Consider the following 19,136-nt stretch of genomic DNA (forward strand, 5'->3'; position numbering starts at 1 on the left):
AGAAAACACTGACTGTCACATAAGTATTAAGGATGAACTGACCTGAATTAGTTCTTAAGTTGTATTATTTGTATCAGTTTTAGATATGGAGCTTAACTGTGGTTCATAAGCAAAAAGTCAATTTCCTGCTTACTATGATAATATTAAATTTTGACACAGGGACAGGAACGAGTGGTTTATACAGTTAATTAATTTTAGAGTCTGGACTCATGGTTAGTTAGAAGGATGAAGCTAGAGTTTAGTATTAACAGTTTGAAGTGATGTGACCTAGAAGCAGCAAACTGCAGAGTCAAAGAGCAATGTCTGGATCCAAGGCTGCAGCTATGGGAGAAACAAGGTGCTTTGGGGGTGTTAATGTTGTGAATCTCTCCATTGTAGGCTCAAGTTGTACTTTTGTGTAAATAAATCATATACCAGAAAAACACCCAAATCCCCACTGTGTAGGGTTGCCATATTTCAAAAAGTGAAAATCCAGACACAAAAGTTTTTGAGCTTTTTTTGGCAAAATCGCAAAAACCCGACATTTCAGCAATTTCCGCCGGGATGCTGTTTACAAGGGCTGAATATCGGCTATGTCCAGAAAATTTTGGACGCATGGCAACTGTGCCTTATCTCAGAAATCATTACTGGAACAGTCACAGAAAGCTGACTTTAATTTGCCAAGTGTTTAGTAAAGACAATTCTGGATATATCTGTTTATATGAGCACTTTATCACAGATTGAATATAGCGGAAATTATTTCAAAACAAATGAAATTCTATCATCTTTTGGTGTCCCATTGATCTGAGGACTGTCTTTTGTTTGAATGCAACAGCTAGAACAGAATGGAAGAGGACTTACAGGAATGCCACTTTATCAGAAGAACAAAGACATACCAGAAGAAATTTTCATGATAATTTCTTACAAGATATTCCTGTTGGTGTAAGAATCACCAAGTCATTAGACTGGATGGTATCAATGCTGTAATACAAACTCTTCTCCTTCAGCCTTAGCTACAGGCTATCAATTTCATTTCAGACCTTCAGCATTTATTGAGCACACAGTCATAAAGCTGTCCCCTTGTACCAAAATGCAAATATAAACTGTGCGTTCATCAGAAATGCCGCAAACATCATTGGAGATTTCAGGAAATGCTTTATGAGAACCATCAGCCAAGTGCAACCACCAAACAGCAAATTAAACTGTTCCCCCACAAGTAGGACTACAAATGGCAAATGGTTTGTTGAATCAGATAAAACAGAGATAATGCTACTGCAGACAACATTCTTGTTGAGTTTATATCTAAATTGTGAATATTCTACTGAACCTTGTTTTTAAAAGATAATTTGAGATTTTTTTATATAATGTTATGTTTTCCCCATTAACTTACTGTCCTTAAGTGATACTTCTGTGCTTGAGGTCTGGCTAGTCTAGCTAGTCTCTGTTGTAGTAATGTGTGACTTAACACTGACCCCTAGTGACAGCCTGCAGAACTTAACACAAAGCGTATGCCAATATCCCAGAGGGATAAGCTATGTTAGTCTCTCACAGCAACAATAAAGAAGAAAGTGATAGCACCCTAAAGACGAATACATTTATTACGGCATAAGTTGTTGTGGATTACAGTTTATTTCATCAGATGCATGGCGTGGTATCCTGAGTTGTAGGTATCTGTTATGGTTAGAGCAAAGTAGTATAGTTGGAAGAATTAGTAGTAGTAGTAGTAGTAGTAGTAGTAGTAGTAAAATTTGCATACCACCCTTCATCTGTAGATCTCAGGGCAGTGCACAACATAAAAATATAAAAACAAAAAATACATGATAAAAACAAGAACAAAAAACCCACAAACCAATAACACCCCCACCCCTCCCACAAACACATTTAAAAGCGATATAAGGCATTAATCATCATCATCATCAGCAGCAGCAGCAGCAGCCAAATACCAGCTGCTGTGGGACATATTTGCTTATTGTCTTTGTACAAAAGAATGCCAAATTCTAGGCTACTTTTGGCTGAAAACACGGCACAGAATCCCTCCTTTAATTTTGTAAGACTCTGAAGATTGGGAGGTTCAAAATGACTAAATTTTCATTTTCATTAAAGCTAGAAGAAAAAGGCCCATCAAGCTTCTAGAACAGCCTTTCTCAACCTTGGGTCCCCAGATGTTTTTGGCCTACAACTCCCATCCCTTGGTAGCAGGACAAGTGGTCAGGGATGATGGGAGTTGTAGGCCAAAAACATCTGGGGACCCAAGGCTGAGAAAGGCTGTTCTAGAAGATCCCAATATTCTGACCCAACTACATCTCATGTTCCCAGAGGACCATATTCTTATAGGTGGGACTACCAAAGAGTTGTGAAAAAGAAACAGTCATATCCTAACCCTAATCCATATTTCCAAATATCCAGGATCAGGAACTTGGATCTTTAAAATACGAGTCCTCATTGCATCAGCATGAGTATGGGCATCCTAAAAATAGAGGATGTAATTGAGTGGCGGAGCACATGTTCTGTTTGCAAAAGGTCTTAGGTTCAACACCTGCCATCTCCACATAGAACTGGAAAATATCCCTGTCCTAGAAAGCCTCTGCTGGCCAGTGTAGTCAAAATTCATCTGAGATAGACTACTGGTTCTTTTCAAAATCATGCCTTCTAAAGTCACTATGACTCACAGACTTGTAATGAGTTCACATTGTAAGTGGGAATTCTTCCCCACCTTCATTCAGGATACCTGAAGATATCTGAAGAAGTGTGCATGCACACGAAAGCTCATACCAAGAACAAACTTAGTTGGTCTCTAAGGTGCTACTGGAAGGAATTTTTCTTTGTTGTCATTGGTTGGGTTAAATGTGAATCTGTGAAGACTTTTCATTATATTCTGCTTCTTTTAAACTCCCATGCCCTTGAAGAAATTTAGTCTAGGGCAGGTATTTTGCCTAAAGCTTAAGACTGACTGTGAAATGGACCTTAGACTACAGATTTTTCATCCCTGTTCTTCCTACAATCCAGAAAGGGGGTGGTGCTAGCTAGAACAAGGTTAAAGCCACTGTTTTGTCACTTTCTTTTATTTTTATGCTAAATACTGTATTTGCTTCTACATCCCATTTAATTTATTTCCTGTGTTGGTCCTTTAGAAATTTCCAACAGATTGTATCCATCTTTCAATAGATTGCCTAATTACTTGGCTTGATATTTAACCTTGCAGCCCAATGCACATTTACTTGCCAGTAAATCCCACTGTGTTCAGTGGGACTTATTCCCTAGTTAAGGTATACAGTTGCACCTTTTTAGAAGAAACAACAGGATCTTTTAACCAGATCAAGAATCTGGAAATGTTTTGTCCTATAGCCTGGCCTTAGGCCTTCAGAATACCCTGAATAAAATATTAGTATTTAGTGATTCATACTATTATGGTGGCAGCATGTTAAATTTATCCTTGCCCCCAAGATTCATTTGGATTCTGTAGGCGGTGATTCAGGAAATAAATTATTGTAGAGTGTAAAATGAAGCATTTAATAATGAACTTACAATAAAATGATCATATAGTAGAATAAAAATGCTAGCTATCAAAACTTAATCACTGAGCTTAATATGAAAGGGAAATAATTTTCTAAATGTTTACAAGGAGATAAGTAATTATACAACCTTTAGAAGACATCTGAAAGCAGGCCTGCATAGGGAAGTTTTTTATTTTTGATGTTTTATTATGTTTCAGAGTGGCTGGGGCGACCCAGTCCAATGGGCAGGGTACAAATAATAAAGTTGTGGATGTTGTGGTTGTTACTATTACTATTACATGCCATCAAAAGCATTTATGAAAGTAAGCACAGATATTAAATTGTTCATAATTGAGGCATTTCTGTTGACAGAAGGGAGAGATTCTCACATACCATATTGTGTGCACAGTGCATTCTTCTGCTTGAGATTCTTTAGCTGGAACCATGTTTCTCAGGGACTGGTCTGAATGAAGGACACGTGGGGTAATTTAGCTGTTGAAGCTAAGCAGGCCTGACTCTCTAAACTTGGAAATTGAATTCTGAACTCCTTTGAGTTAGAGTCAGATAAAAGTGTTATAAGTAAATTTAGCAAATTTACTAGATTTCAAATGGGGGAATATTAATAGCTACCTTGGACCAGTGACTGTTTTTTCCTTTGATGGATGAAGATTAAAATTTCATTAACAGAGCAATCCTAAAATGGAGAAACTGCTACTTCCTAAGCTCTGATGGTTCACAATGGCCGGGGCAGAAGTTGTAGGGTGGAATTTCCACACACACCAACTGGGTCTTCTAATACCTCCCCCCCCCCCCCCAATTGAGAAAATAAGATTCAGAGCTGGTTGCTTTTTGCCCCTTTCAGGGCCATGTCAAAGGAACAAGGAGGCTTTGAATTCAGTAGAATTCAGTCTTGCCCATATCCATCCCCAGAATGCCGTGTTTATGGCCGTACTGCCTTTGAAGCACCACCAGCCAATAGAGTAACAGCTGTTGCACTACAGAGGTCTCTGCCTGTGAACCTCCCCTCTTCACCCACGGAGAGTGAAACATCCTGTGGTGCCTCAGCCACCCACCCAGGAAGTATAGGATTGCTCCTTTAAGCTTAGTATATAATTGTGCCCTATGGCTCCAATCCATTGTGCTCAGTGATCCTTACCTCTGACTAAAAATTACCAGGCCTTCCCTGTAAGTCTGTAGTACTAAACACTTTCTATGGCTTAATTCAGAGAAAACATGTAGAGGTTGGTGCTTAACAGCAAGAATGTAAATAGCAGAGCACATGGACAACTGAGATTTCCATCTGTATATTTCCTATGTTAAGACTTCTGCCAAGTTTTGTTTAACAAACAGATGAGCCTACTATAAAATGACTATGAAATGATACTCAGTTGGGCATATGGCTTATGTTCTTTACAAAAATAATAATATACATGCATGCAAAAAGAATTCCTCTGCTTAGACTGCACTACTGATAGGTAAGTTCAGAATGAAGAAAGGGTAGAATTAGAAATGGAAATGGCACATCCTGTGCACACTTACTTGAGCTCGATTGGACATCTAAGGAAACGTGTGTATGTATGTGCTGTAAATGTTTCAGTCTCAATACACATGAGCATCTGTGCTGATTTCTAAATGTTAGCATAAGCAATTGATATGGCTTATAAAGGGATACGTTAAGGATGCTTTCTTTCCAGAGCTTAAAAATTAAAATAGCTTTGGGGATGTCCCCTTTTTATCCCCTTTTCTAGTGCAGTGGCGGAAGCTGATGGTATTGAGCCACTGATCAACCTTCTGAGTTCTAAGAGAGATGGGGTTGTTGCAAGTGCTGCTACTGTTCTCACCAACCTGGCCACCCAGGAGCCTCTGCGTCTCAGCATCCAGAGCCATGGTATTATGACGGCAATTGTAGAACCACTCCATTCCACCAACAGCATAGTGCAAAGCCGAGCAGCTCTTACCGTGGCTGCAGTTGGTTGTGATGCTGATGCCAGGACTGAGGTGAGGTACATGCAATGCAGCATCTGCTTTGAAAATCATGATGGGGGAACTCTGGTATCTTTTGCTTTGTGCAGCTTTCTTGAATCAGTGCATTTATTATGCTTCCTAGAAAAGATCTAGTTTGTGGTTCTTACATAAAAATTACAGTAGGAACCAAATATGTGCTGTCTTTGTTACAGTATATAAAATTTGTGCAGGGAAATTTTACCATGGTGCACTATGCAAGGGTTTTTTTGGGGGGGAGTATGAATGAAGCAAACTACAGGTGGGGTAATAGCTCCATATTGAAGCATATGCTTTTGTATATGGAAGATCCCATGTTCAATCTCTGGTTTCTTCATTTGAGGGATATCAATGGAGCCTCACCAGGGACTGGTGTTTTATTGCAAGTGTATTCTTCAGCATGCTCTTGACGCAATTAATACAGTATTGGTCATGGATTTATTCTGCTTCAGTTTGTTCTGAGAAGCGAACACAGTGCAGACATAACCTTCATTTTTCAACCTAGAGTGTTGCCAAGTGCTGTCTACAGTGGACAATATTCCTACTTGAATGAATGTATCCTTTGACAAGCAAGCAAGCAATGTATCTTTTTTTTCTTTTTTTAGTTACGGAATTCAGGAGGGCTTGACCCCCTTATTAAGCTCCTATATTCTAAACATGATGAAGTCCGAAGAAATGCCTGTTGGGCTGTTATGGTTTGTGCAGCTGATGATCCAACCGCTGCTGCAATGACCAGGCTAGGGTGAGTAGTAGGAATCCCAGAGTGACTGTTAATGGTGACTGTAGAACTTGTAATCATGAATTTACAACTGTGTGCAATGCTCCTGTTCAGGGTTCTAGTAAGCTGGCCATGCCCTTCTTCAGGATACTCCATTACATTCTCACTTCCCTTAGTTTACATTTCCCTCCTACCAACAACCAGCATTATGTGCCTGAACGTGCTCAGTCTTAATGGTTTTTCATTTTGCCTGCATGCCCCCCTCTCTCACACCCACATACCCACAGAAGTTTTTTTTCCTCCTGAATACTTTTTTTACTTCTACAAACCTTGGAAGTTTTGCAAGCCTCCTGACAGCCACCTCCATGTGTACAGGTAGTGCCGTTTTGACTACATAAGGATCCCTGCTCTGAGAATTTCACTATTGTACATAGAGATGTATTTTTAATTTCTTAAATTCTGATTGAGATAAATTATTTCACAGCTTATTCAAGCACACTTTTGCACCACTGTAACTGTTATACAGTGGTCTTACTATACAGAGAACTAAAAAGGCTTAGTTCTACTATACGGAGAACTCAAACAGACATAACTAATTGCAGAATGAGTCTCTTTGCCACAACAGATCAGGCTACATCAGATCAGATATTAATAGGCACTATATCATAGTAGAATAAGATTTTTTTAATGGGTTAGAGTACAAAGAACCCTTTTTATTGTGTACTTCTGTTTCTGGAACAGTGCTTTAGATATTCTTGAAGAAATTAACTTGTCCATTGGGCGCAAAAACAACTTCAGTGATGCAGCTTTGGATAAAATACTTGATCACAACCTTCCACAGAAATATAGCCAAATGGGTTTTTTAACATCCAGCAACATAATAACAGATGGGTTCTATGACTTTGGACAGGTAAGTTTACTTTAAGTATGTTAAACTCATCAGAGGGCTACTGCCCATCTTCTTGCTCTATTTATAAACCCTGTGTATCAATAATGCCCCAAAACTTTTGCAAGCTAAAACTTCACATGCATGAAACAACCCATCATACTTCCATTAGCTGATTGGCTGGCAAGTTGCAGTGCAGTGAGGCATTAAAAAAATGACAACTATCCAGCTTCAGATGGCTTCCAGCCAATTGCAGCTCAAATGACAGCACAGGGTGTAGGGAGGGGATGCATGAGGCAGTCAGTCTTGGTTGGCAGCCCATTCATGGCAGTATGCTGAGAAACACCCACTCCAGGACTGATACTCATTCTAGCTCTGACCTTGGTGGGCCTTAGGATTCTATTAAAATATAAATTAGAGCTTACAAACCCTAAAGTCTCCTATGCCTGCTCCAGTCAGGGTCATACATAGGGGTTTGTTAGGGTGGCCCCCTCTGGCTTGGAGTGGCTAGGAGCCCGTCTGTCCACACACTCCCCGAGCCAATCCTCTGCTGCTCTGAGCAGCTGGGCAAGATTAACAGTTTTGGTGGCTCACCTAGAAACAATCGAGTTTCCTTGAAACCTACGCTGACTTACATCTTGTGCTTCATTCTAATCTTCCTACATAGGTAAAACCAGGTGTAAAACTACTGTCACTGGAGGAACTCAGTGCTCAGCAACTTAATGATAATCGTGCTATAATCTTAGTAAATTCTAAAACACCAGAAATGTGAGTCTGTTAAACAATACTATGACCTGTATTGCATGTTACATGAGATTGAGGATCCTGCAAAAAAGATTTCTGGGAGATGTTTGTTTTGTAGGGAGGGGAAATCAGCAAACATCCCCTTCCTTCCATTAGCAAACCTATCTGGATCAAGAGCCTTTGCACTCACAGAAGGGTACCAACTATCTACAATTTGTGTATAATTTTGGTTTTATAACTTTTAATTATGCTAGGAATTCAGGAAGCTGTCTTTTATACCAGTTCATGCTATTTCGCCATCTAGCCCAGTTTTGTTTACTCTGGCAGACAGCATGTCTCCAGCATCTCAGGCAGAGGTCTTTCTTATCACCTGCTACCTGATTCTTTTAATTGGAGATGCCAAAGGTTGAACTGGAGACATGTGCACACCCTTAGCTATGTTGTACAATAATATTCATGACATTTGCATTCTGAGATCCAGGTATTGAAAAATATTCAATACCAACTGCAGCACCTTAACCATCAGCCACTAAATGACATGTCTAAGAGAGTACCCCATTCTAGTTCCATCAAATGAGATGACCATAGCCTTGTGGTGGGGGCATCAGACATGTACCAAACCCTTAGTAGTCTCTTGCACAATATTCAACCCGACGAGTTAGGCAGAAGCTTCTTTCCTGTCATTAGCCTTGGAGCTTCCAGTGTCTGCAACCACCAGCTCTCTACTATTTTAACATTGTGAGCCATCCTGCAATCCTCAGTTGAAGGGCAGCATAGAAATTTATTAAATAAATAAATTCAGTATGCATCAATCCTGACCTGGCACTTATGGAGTGACTTAGATTGCACTTTTCCATCATTATACTCAGTCCAATTGTATTGAAGATTGCCCCCCCTATCTTATTGAACATTTGTAATAACATCACATTTTAGCCAAAGCGTTGTTGTGCATTGGGTTTTTTAAAGCAACTTTCTCAACACCTGCAGTTTAAGTTGAAGCCATCTTGCAAACACAAGAAAATGTCCCAGGAAAGACTGAAAATAGGAACAGGAATACATAGAAGTGGAAAAGATAAGAGGGAAAACACACAACCCGAAAAGAGAAAAAGAGTGAATAGAATGGCAGGGGTGCTGTCTAAAAGACCATGACAAGAAAGAAATGCCTCTAGTTGCATCCCTCTTTGAAGGTTACACACATCCTCATTCCAGTCCTATGTACTTCAACAGGCTTTTTCCTGCTGACACACTACCTAGACTATTCTTAGGATAGGGGTTGGCTAGCTTGTGTGCTGGAGCTGACTGCCAAGAGTATTTTGTAACCCCCAATAATTTTGCTTTTAAAAACAAAACAAAAAAATCTATTCTGTTGAGGGGTCCCCAGGTGACACCCCCGCATTTGTTCAGCAATCCAAAAATTGGGTGCCTCTACCTTGATTTACTTTGAAAGATGCTTCTTCTCCTTCTATCACAGCACCACTCCCTCTTTCCTGTGCTCCGGGGCCTTCTTGCAATAGCAACTGTTGCAAATAGGGCTTAGATCTCAGGAAGGAACACTCCTTCATTTTTCAAGACCACTTAAATCTCCTCTCCCCGCCCAGATGCCACCAGGTACCAATAGCCAAGTCCACTCCATGGCGGGGGCTCGTGGGGTACTAGCTCTAAGCTGAAGACGCAGAGGGGAGGAAGGAGGGCGCCCTGGGACAGAGGGAGGTGGGCAGGCGATTGGACGTCTTACATGTGCTCTCACATGACGGTGGTGGAGGAGGCTGGAGCGGATCAGCATAGTCATTTGGGGGGGGCAGGGCCGCCCCAAAATATTTTGGGGGGGCCTAAAAGGATCTGGGCCTCGTAGAATTGGCACCTTTGAAAGGGGCCATCTAAATGCGGTGTGCGTACTTGCCTGCCTATCTGTGCGATGTGTGTGTGGTCTGTACATGTGCTGTAAATGTGGCTAGGGTTTGTGGGCACCATTTTGGCCATATCTACAGCAGGGGTGTGGCCCATTGATTGAAAAAGGGTCTTCAGGCATGCTCCTTCGCTCCCTGCGTGATACGCACTTCTACTTTTTTGTACAGATTATATTTTATTGTGTTATGTGGGCAAAATACTTATTTGTCTGATATGATGGTGTGCAGCAATAAATGTCCTTTATTGTTCCAGTGAACTCACAGCTCCTCCTGTTGCAACAGATGAAAAATCAACACAAGAGGTTCCTAGCAGCCGAGTTGGAACCTCCAGCAGTAGTACTAACAGAAAAATTAGTAGAGAAAGAGCTGGGTATGTATTTGAGCTTTGGAATCACGGTTTCCCTCTGGGTGTAACAAATTCTAAACTTGATGAAAACTGTTCTGAATTAGGTGAAAATGAGTACATTTAAGACCAACCAAACATGCATCTTCCTGGTCAGCATTTGAAACCAGAACGAGGAAGTAAAATTTGAAAATTAATTCAATTAATTCAATTCATTCATTCATTCATTCATTGCATTTATATACCACCATCCTGCCAAGGCATGCAGGGCAGTTTGCAGTTATAAAGGACTGAAACTAATGATACAACATTTAAACACCATTTATGCAAAATCTGTGCTAAGCAGAGTAAACCCTTATAAATTGTATGCAACAGCATAAGCGAAATCTACCAACCCAAATGTAATAAGGACAATATATATATATATGACATCCAACCCCCCAATAAATATTTCACAATCCCTGTGGCTCCATGCATGAATTCTTGATTCTGCAGATATAGTCCTTCTGATTTCCCACATCTAATGTAATCGCTTAAGACAACTGCACAACATGATTTATATACAATAATGTACATTATAATGAAAGAAGTGTGAAATAACAATGCCATGTATATTTCCCCTAGTGTAGATCTGCATTCAAGCATGAAATGAAATTTATTCGCCATTCTTACAAAAACTTTATCTCTGTTCCTTATTGCCAGTAACATCTGGTTTTGATTGCTACTGACTCTATGCTTCTCTCCTGGTGTAAAAAGCCAATCTTCTAATTTTCATATTTGGTTTAAAATGTCCAGTGAATTAATAGGGTTGGATCCAATCTAAGGTCACAAATCCTATACAACAGGAGTGGCGGATCTGTGGCTTTCTAGATAACAATGGACTCCAACTCCCATCAGCCCTAGCAAGCATGGTCAACTGTTAGGGATGATGGGAGTTATAGGTCAGCAACCCTAGGAGGTCCACAGGTAGGTCAGCAACCCTAGAAGGCCCACAGGTTCCATACTCTCTTACCTGGAAATAAATCCCATTACTGCAACTAATTTAGTCTGGATCCAATTCATTGTAAATAAGTATTTATTCTGCTATTATGATTGGTAATAAGTTACTGCTTTTTCTGTTTTTGTTTGTTTGTTTGTTTATTTGCTTGCTTGCTTGTTTGGTATTTAAGAAATGGGGAAATAAGGTTAAATGCAGGGAAGAAACTCTTTATTAGCCAGCATGCTAATTTACCAGCAGGTGGCCACCTTGAATGCATTCCTTATGAAGGTGCTACTCTCCATTTTCAGTCTCTTTGTTAGTATTAGTGTTAGTGTTCCAAAATGAACCACATAATTTTTATTTTGCCTTTGGTTTTGTCTGAGGATAACCTGGAGGTTTTTAACATCATTGCCACTGCCCTCAATGTAATGTGTGCACTAAGAATGCCTATGCCTTGTAGAAGTCAAGGAGAAATGGGAAATTACTTTGTAATTTCTATAGCTCAATCGATGAGAAGGAGAAGCCAGAATCTCCAGGACGGTCTTCTTCAATCAGTAGTAAAGGAGGTGGTAGAGAAAAAGGATCGAGGTACTTTTATTCTTATTAAGAGCTAAAGTGTAGAAGCTTGAGGCTATTACTGTTACTACTACTACTACTACTACTATTTAGTTAGCCTATAACACCATGTATATACATTATGCTTTATAAAGATTATACCCCAAGGGGCTTCCAATCTAAAAACAGACAAAGGGAAGGGGAGAGAAATGGAGCTAAGGGATAAGCACAGATAAAATATATGATTACACAAAATAAAAACAAGTTTCTAAATCAAGCCTGTACCCGGTTTAGTCTTCAGTGTATCATGGTGCTACCTCGCAGCATTCTCATGTCACACAGAGGCCAGAGTTTCCTGTCTTCCTTGGGCCATGAGAAATTTCCTATACAGGTAGCACATTTGCTGGGGGGGGGGGGGGTGTACTATATTATGTACACATGAAGCCATATCTGAGCTTCTAGCATGTGTCCACCACATATATGTACACAACAAAATAAATGTATAATGTTTGAAACATCCCTCGAAGCCTCTGGACTCTTGTAGATTCACGTAGTCCTAGAGTTGGAATGGCTGTATAGATCCTCAACTCCAAACTCCTATACAAAGTTAGAATAGGAAAGCTAACTGATTTGATTTTATGAAGACAGCCCAGTAAAGTGTCATCATGTACTGAATGAATGCCATACTGTTTATCTTAAGGATGTGCCTTGAATGTTTATGGCAAGTACAGTCGTACCTTGGAAGTCGAACGGAATCCATTCTGGAAGTCCATTTGCCTTCCAAAACGTTCGAAAACCAAATCATGGCTTCTGATTGGCTGCAGGAAGCTTCTGCAGCCAATCAGAAGCTGTGGAAGCCCCGTCGGATGTTCGGGTTCCAAAAGAATATTTGCAAACTGGAACAATCACTTCTGGGTTTGCTGCATTCAGGAACCAAATCGTCCAAGTTTCAGGGCGTTCGACAACCAAGGTATGACTGTACAGAAATGGATAAGCAAAGTTGCACTTGTACAGTGATCCTTATTAATAACGATGAATAAAGTTATTATTCGAATAATAAAGTTATTAACGATGAATATTGTTCAGGCATAATCCAAGAATATTTTTAGGTGGTTGCTATACCCTTTGCTTGAAAGTAACCATGGGTTCTGAGGGAGACAGCTGCCATTCTGTGAAGTTATTACAACAAAGGTCATCCCTGATTGAGTTATGGAACTCTTGCCTCTCTGATATTTAGCAATGGCGCAGAGTCTGCCAGTTACAACTGAGTTTATTACCAACCAAGCTTCACAATAAAATCTCTTGAATTAGCTGAGCCAAAATGTGGCAACCATCAGCTAGTCCTGCTTTCATGTAAGATATTGGCCACTGCCATCTAGGGCATGATGCTGGAAGCAATAAGCAGGAATGATCACCATAGCTGTCAACTTTTCCCTTTTCTTGCAAGGAATCCTATTCGGAATAAGGGAATTTCCCTTAAAAAAAGGGGAAAGTTGACAGCTGTGATGATCACAATAAGGTTAGCAAGATGGGAATTGGTGGGGAAGCTGAGAGCTATTCTCCATCACACTTCTGTGTAGTCCTCAAGTCTTACCATGTAGTGTCTCTAATGCGTTTGTCTCAGAAAACCAGAAAATGTTGCAGTATATCAATTGCTGCGTGCTTGCACAAGCCACATTGAGAGATTGCTATAGGATGCCAGGATCACATGGAGAACTAGTTCATTGTAGTCTGGCTACTCAGACCCAGTATTTAGTCCCCTTCCCTCTACTCTACAACCACTCAAAAATCCAGGCAGTTGTTTCAGATTCTTCCAAATACAGATTCCATTTGTACTAATTTTGTTTTTATTCTAAAATACCATATTGGTTGATTTTAGCGCATGTTAGACTGGCAGGGTGGGCTAACAGCACTGTATAAAAAGCCTTTGATGTCTGTGTCCCTGGCACTTGAGGTCATGGTGTATCCTTTAATGGGGATCTCAGCTGCATAGTGTAGAAAGCAGAGCATTCCCAAAGTTTATATAGGACTAAATCCTCATTTTCGCTAGAAGTAGGTAATCCTCCCTGAGCTCACTAGCAAGGTTCAGACACTAAGAGTGCAATCCTATTGATGACCACTCAGAGAAGTTAATAAAATGTCAATGAGACTTACTATCAGGTAAGTGTGTCTAGGATTGCAGCATAAATCTAGGAGGAAGGATGAATGCAGGCTGTGCAGAAAAACAGATCTATGTTTGTGTTTGGTGGCTTTAGAGTAGCTTTAATTGTGTCAAACCAGCACAACAGCTTTGTTGATTATTTTGTTGTTGTTCTGCTGCTGTTTGATTTATTTTTATTTTAGGTTGCTTTGGGTTTTTTTCTTCCTTTTAAGTTTCCTGCTTTTTAAAAGGAAAGCTTTTGGATTCATGGACGTATTATTCTTAAAACATCAGTGTCTATACAGCACCCAATTCAGCTCCTTTATAGTTATGCTTATGCAGCTGACTTCACCAGTTAAAACCTCATGTTCTGGGATTTCCAAAATGTTAGCAGGGTATCTATCACAAATGAATTTTGGTCAAATTCTGGGTCAGATGTGAAGGCTGCTTCAGCAATGGACATGATGCATACATTTCGTCCCCAGTGTGATCTTTCAGAAATTTATGAAAGTGGTTGAACAGAGTGTGTAACAGCTGTTTTGATTTATGATACCGATAATACAGCTATCACAGGAGTAATTCACACAGTATTTCTCCCGATTATTGAGGTCCCACATTTTCCACTCGTCTGTCAACAATATATGCAGATGGTTAAAACTATACCTGGCCACACTTGTGCTCATGATCACACAGAATAACAAACACGTGACTCATAGGATAAATGGAAACAGCTGGCAGCAATTTTTGTTAATTTGGTTGCAGTTTTTCCGGGTCCCTTTAATCCCAGGAACTGCAGTTAGTGGCTCTATCCGCCTATCACCCAGCTAACAGAGATCTTTCCGCATCTTGTTCTAAAGACGGCTTGGGACTACTTGCATATTTGGTGGGTTCATGTTTGCTAGTTTCTGAAAACAGACTCTTTAGTTCTTTAATTTTTAACAGATGCCTTTTCTACCCATAGGCCTTCAAAGCAGCTAACAAATTGTTTAAAACCCATAAAAATACATAGCAGTAAAATTAAATTAATAAACCGAATACAGCAGCCCATCAAATATAAAAAGACAGTAAAAATAAACTATCAAGGCCAGAGCTCTGATGAAATAAAATAATGTCTTAAGTCTGCCTTAAAGCGTCCTGGATTATTTAAACAAAAAGGCTAACACTAGCTGATCTCAGCTTCCCTTTTAAGCTGCAAAGGGAAGGCATTCTTCTGAACTCACAAATGTGAGGAAGAAAGGATAATATCTAATAAAATATCCTCCTAGCATCTAATCACATACGAACAGTAACTGCATGCTGGAAAGCCTATTTTGTCGAGGTAATACAAACCTCAGGTGACAAGGATTTCCACAGTCTTGGTGTCTCTGGTGAAATGATACTGCCCTGTGCTAGTGCCATCCTAGTACCATCAGTAGTAGGGTGCAAAATAGGGCCATTTCTATACTTAGAAAGTAGACAGGTTCATATGGGAAAAGGCCTATCAAGAAAATAACATAGGATCTTAGCCATTTTGCAGTGGTGGTGGTGGTGGTGGTGGGATGCCTTTCCAGAAAAGGGCGATGGTGGGGACCTTTGTGGGAGCACACAAAAAGGCACGTCCATTTGAACATAAGGCTAGGTATTGTGTCATTGGAAAGAGGCAAGGAATTCTAATCTAATGGTGATTAAAGCACCTTGAGTAGAGAGAGAATATCTCTTTCTTTCCTCTAAGCTGACGTACCTGTTTACTTTAACTTAAACCAGAGCATGTGGGAAGCATTCCTAATACCCCTGTGCTTTTTGCAAAAGAAAAGGGAAAGGGAAAAAGGAAGAAGAAAAACCCAAAGAAGAAGAACAGGAGCCAGTGATGCCTAAAATAGTCGAAGAAGTTCCTCTAAAGGCCTTATGGTATCCCCCTGTTGATTCCATCTTGGTGGACTACATTACTGAGGTCTCCAAAACAATTCTCCCACTACCAACCACAAAAGAACAGGTTGTAGCCCTTGCGCAGTGAGTACCAGGACAATGTTTTTTTCTGTGAATTCAAAGTAGATATTTTAAGGGATTGATTTAGAAATCTATTGAATATAGACCCCATTTTGACCTGCTTTCCTTTACCAACCCTTCAGAGAGCTCATCTCTGTTTACTCAGTATTGTGGGTCCTTTTGGTCACACATTCTCTGCAGAACAGACTTAAGACAGGTTTCAATTTCATGTAATTGAAAGGTAAAATAGGACTGATAAATAATAAAAGGAATAGTCTTTTAAAAGTCTAAACAATACAAAGGTGCTTAAAAAAAAAGTTCCTACATTTGGGAAGGGTTTTAAAGGCTGAAAATAGAAATGTATTTTTATGGCTTTCCTGGAAATTGCCCAAAACTGACATAGCTGAGGGAGTTTCAACACTGAGGCATCACTTCATGAAAGACTGAACTTCTTGTAGTGCCAGCTTAATCTCCAGTTGTGACAGCTTGTGGAGCAAAAACCTTCCCAGAGGTTCTGGGGTAGCAAGCTGTTTGGAACAGATACCCTTATTTATATCTGTAGATGATTTTTTTCTTCCTCATATTTATTTTTTATTATTTAAAAGGATCTAGGTGCTGTAGGAAAAAAGATCAGCTCCTACTCACAAGCCTTGAGAGATCATGGAGAGTCAGCAAAGCAGATAAGAACTGAAAGGGGAATGTGTGCATCTTTGAAAGTTATTGAGATGCATAATGAAATATAACATATTTAAACACCACTTAAGGTTTAAAGTGATCTTTTGTAGAAACAGTGCTAGTATTAAATCTGATTAAATATTATGACAATTGTTAATTTAAGTCACTATTGGATTTTAAAACAGGTTTGTTGCAGAAAAGATGGGCGGTCCAATCGAAACAGACAAATTGCATGAATTCAGCTGGGAACTTCATATAAGTGAAATTGAATATGAACTGAAATGCAATGTCGTGCCCATTGGGAAGATCAACAAAGGGACCTTCTACCATAGGGCCTTGCTTTTCAAGGTAAAGTCAGTTACTCAGTCAGATACAAGTTTCATTTTAATAGCACACAGCATATGCTAATATACATCAACTTCAACATATCCTTGCTGTAGTGTTATTCAAACCTTATTTATTTGTGTACTTAAGTCATTTTGTGTTTGGTTAGTATTGATTTCTCATCAAGACACACAGTCCTATTCTGTAAGCACCATTTAAAATCACTTGGAGAGAAGTGTGAGTGATGTTAATACAATGCTGCATTGAAAGCAAAATAATACAAATGACCATGTTGATGACTGGTGCAGTGCTGTGAGTTCAGATATCATTTCAGCTATATATTACTGAAATGTGTTATATGTGGGGCTGCCTCTGAAGATAGTTCGCAATTCAGCAGCCAAGTTGCTCACTGGGGCAAGAAGGTTTAAGCATACAATGCCAATCCTGGCCTGACCGCATTGGCTGCGGTCAATTAGTTTCTGTCTGGGCCCAATTCAAATTGCTGCTTTTGACCTATAAAGCTTTAAATGGCTCAGGACTGCAATACCTCAAGGACCACCTCTCCCCATATGAACTGACCTGGATGCACCCTGAAATCATCATCTGAGGCCCGTCTTCATGTGCCACCTCCATGACAGGTCCAGAGGGTGGCAACAAAAGAACAGGGCTTTTCTGTGGTGGCTCCCTGTTTGTGGAATACTTTCCCCAGGGAGGCTCACCTGGCACATTCATTATATATCTTTAGGCACCAGGCAAAAACATTTTTCTTTGGCCAGGCCTCTGGCTAATTAAACAATCTATGGCCTTTTAGGCTGTGGGAGGTTATTGTTTTGTTTGTAATTATGTTAAGTATTTCTGTGTTTTTATACTGTAAACCGCCCTGTGATCCTGGGATGAAAGGTGGTATGGTATGGTATGGTATGGTATGGTATGGTATGGTATGGTATGGTATGGTATGGTATGGTATGGTATATTATTATTATTATTATTATTATTATTATTATTATTATTATTATTATTATTATTTCACTGATAAGCCAGACACTATTTCTTGCCTCTTTGCAACATGGACATAACAGTACAAACCTGCCTTACAGGGTTATTGTGAGGGTAGTTTCTGTGAAGTATTTTGAGCACTTAGGAAAAGCACAAGATAAATATTAAATATTTAAAAGGATATTTTTTCATACAAGAGATAATTCTCTCTAACAGCAAACTTAATGGTCTTGTCCTTGGGCAATGAAATGGCAAATCCCACAGACAAACACAATATTGAATGATTTCTATTCGGGGGGGGATGCATGGTACAATCTTTCTGCCACTCATTTTCCTCTCCCTTGTTTTCCTCTTGTCTCCCATGTACAGTTTCCCTTTTGTAGCATGTCTTTCAAATGGTAAAGCACTATTTTAAACTGTATGCCCTTCAGTGCACTGACCAAAAGATGTATGTCAATGTATGTCAATGTTATAAAAATAAAGTAAAATATATCTCTCATCTGGTTACTTCCTCCCATAGGTTCTAGCAGACAGAATTGGTGTTAGTTGCAGCTTAGTCCGTGGAGAGTACACCAGAGCATGGAATGAAGTGAAATTGGTTGATGATTCTCCCTTGGGAATACCTGGACTTCTGCTTCCCCCTCAAGTATATATTGTAGATCTCATGTACCAGCCAGGCAATCTAATGAAAGAAGGCAGTCCAGAGGCAGATCGCTATGGACGTATTTAATTATATTTCCAGAGCTCTTTGAAACCAAAAGCTGCTTGTTCATAGAGCTAATTAACAGAGAGAGGTTTGTAGAGCTCATTTTCAAAGATGGGCTGGGTGCCAACTGCGGCACCTTTGCATGTACTGATAAATCTAGATAGGCGAGCTGGGTCTTTTGTTTTACTACATGGAGATTCTGTCTTAGAAAAGTATTTGGGGACTGCACAGAATATCAGTAGAAGTTTTGCTTATATTTTAATCATATTTTATCTATTTTAGTCTTTTGGAATAAAATGCAGATACCAGGAATTTGGAGTGGGGTTTTTATTCTTTTTAAGTTACGTTTTAAAATTTTACAGCTCACAAGGACATTGGCTGTCACTTTCCCATTTGAATGTGAGCAGCACAACAGTTCCTGTATTACTTCTTATTTTTGCCATGTATTCATAGGGGAGAAAGCTATCAATGGCTACTAACCATGATGGCTATGCTCTTACCTCCACAGTCGGAGGCAGAAATGCTTCTAAGTACTAGTTTCTGGAAACCACGGGAGAGGAGAGTGCTCTTGTGCTTATGTTCTGCTCCCTGGTTTCCCACAGGCATCTGGCTGGCCACTGTGAGAACAGGATGCTGGACAAGATGGGCCACTGGCATGATCCAACAGGCTATTCTTACGTATTAATAGACCTGTTTTCTCCCATTTTTTTAATTTTGCAATTTC

General features: G+C 39.7%; 1 protein-coding gene across 4 annotated transcripts in view; it reads left to right on the forward strand.

The window, feature by feature from the left end:
• The window catches only part of ARMC3 (armadillo repeat containing 3), a 51,912-nt gene extending 33,191 nt beyond the window's left edge, over positions 1-18,721 (forward strand). For all 4 annotated transcript variants that reach the window (XM_033165167.1, XM_033165169.1, XM_033165168.1 and 1 more), the window contains 9 exons: positions 5,222-5,471; positions 6,080-6,216; positions 6,934-7,102; positions 7,746-7,846; positions 9,983-10,099; positions 11,553-11,639; positions 15,535-15,735; positions 16,572-16,734; positions 18,227-18,721. In XM_033165167.1, coding sequence (XP_033021058.1) covers positions 5,222-5,471; positions 6,080-6,216; positions 6,934-7,102; positions 7,746-7,846; positions 9,983-10,099; positions 11,553-11,639; positions 15,535-15,735; positions 16,572-16,734; positions 18,227-18,436 — 1,435 coding nt within the window. In that variant the 3' untranslated portion in view covers positions 18,437-18,721. The remainder of the gene's footprint in view (positions 1-5,221; positions 5,472-6,079; positions 6,217-6,933; positions 7,103-7,745; positions 7,847-9,982; positions 10,100-11,552; positions 11,640-15,534; positions 15,736-16,571; positions 16,735-18,226) is intronic.
• Positions 18,722-19,136: the final 415 nt, after the last annotated feature.

This window comes from Lacerta agilis, chromosome 12, assembly GCF_009819535.1.
Source record: "Lacerta agilis isolate rLacAgi1 chromosome 12, rLacAgi1.pri, whole genome shotgun sequence".
In the NCBI taxonomy this organism is placed as follows: Eukaryota; Metazoa; Chordata; class Lepidosauria; order Squamata; family Lacertidae; genus Lacerta; species Lacerta agilis.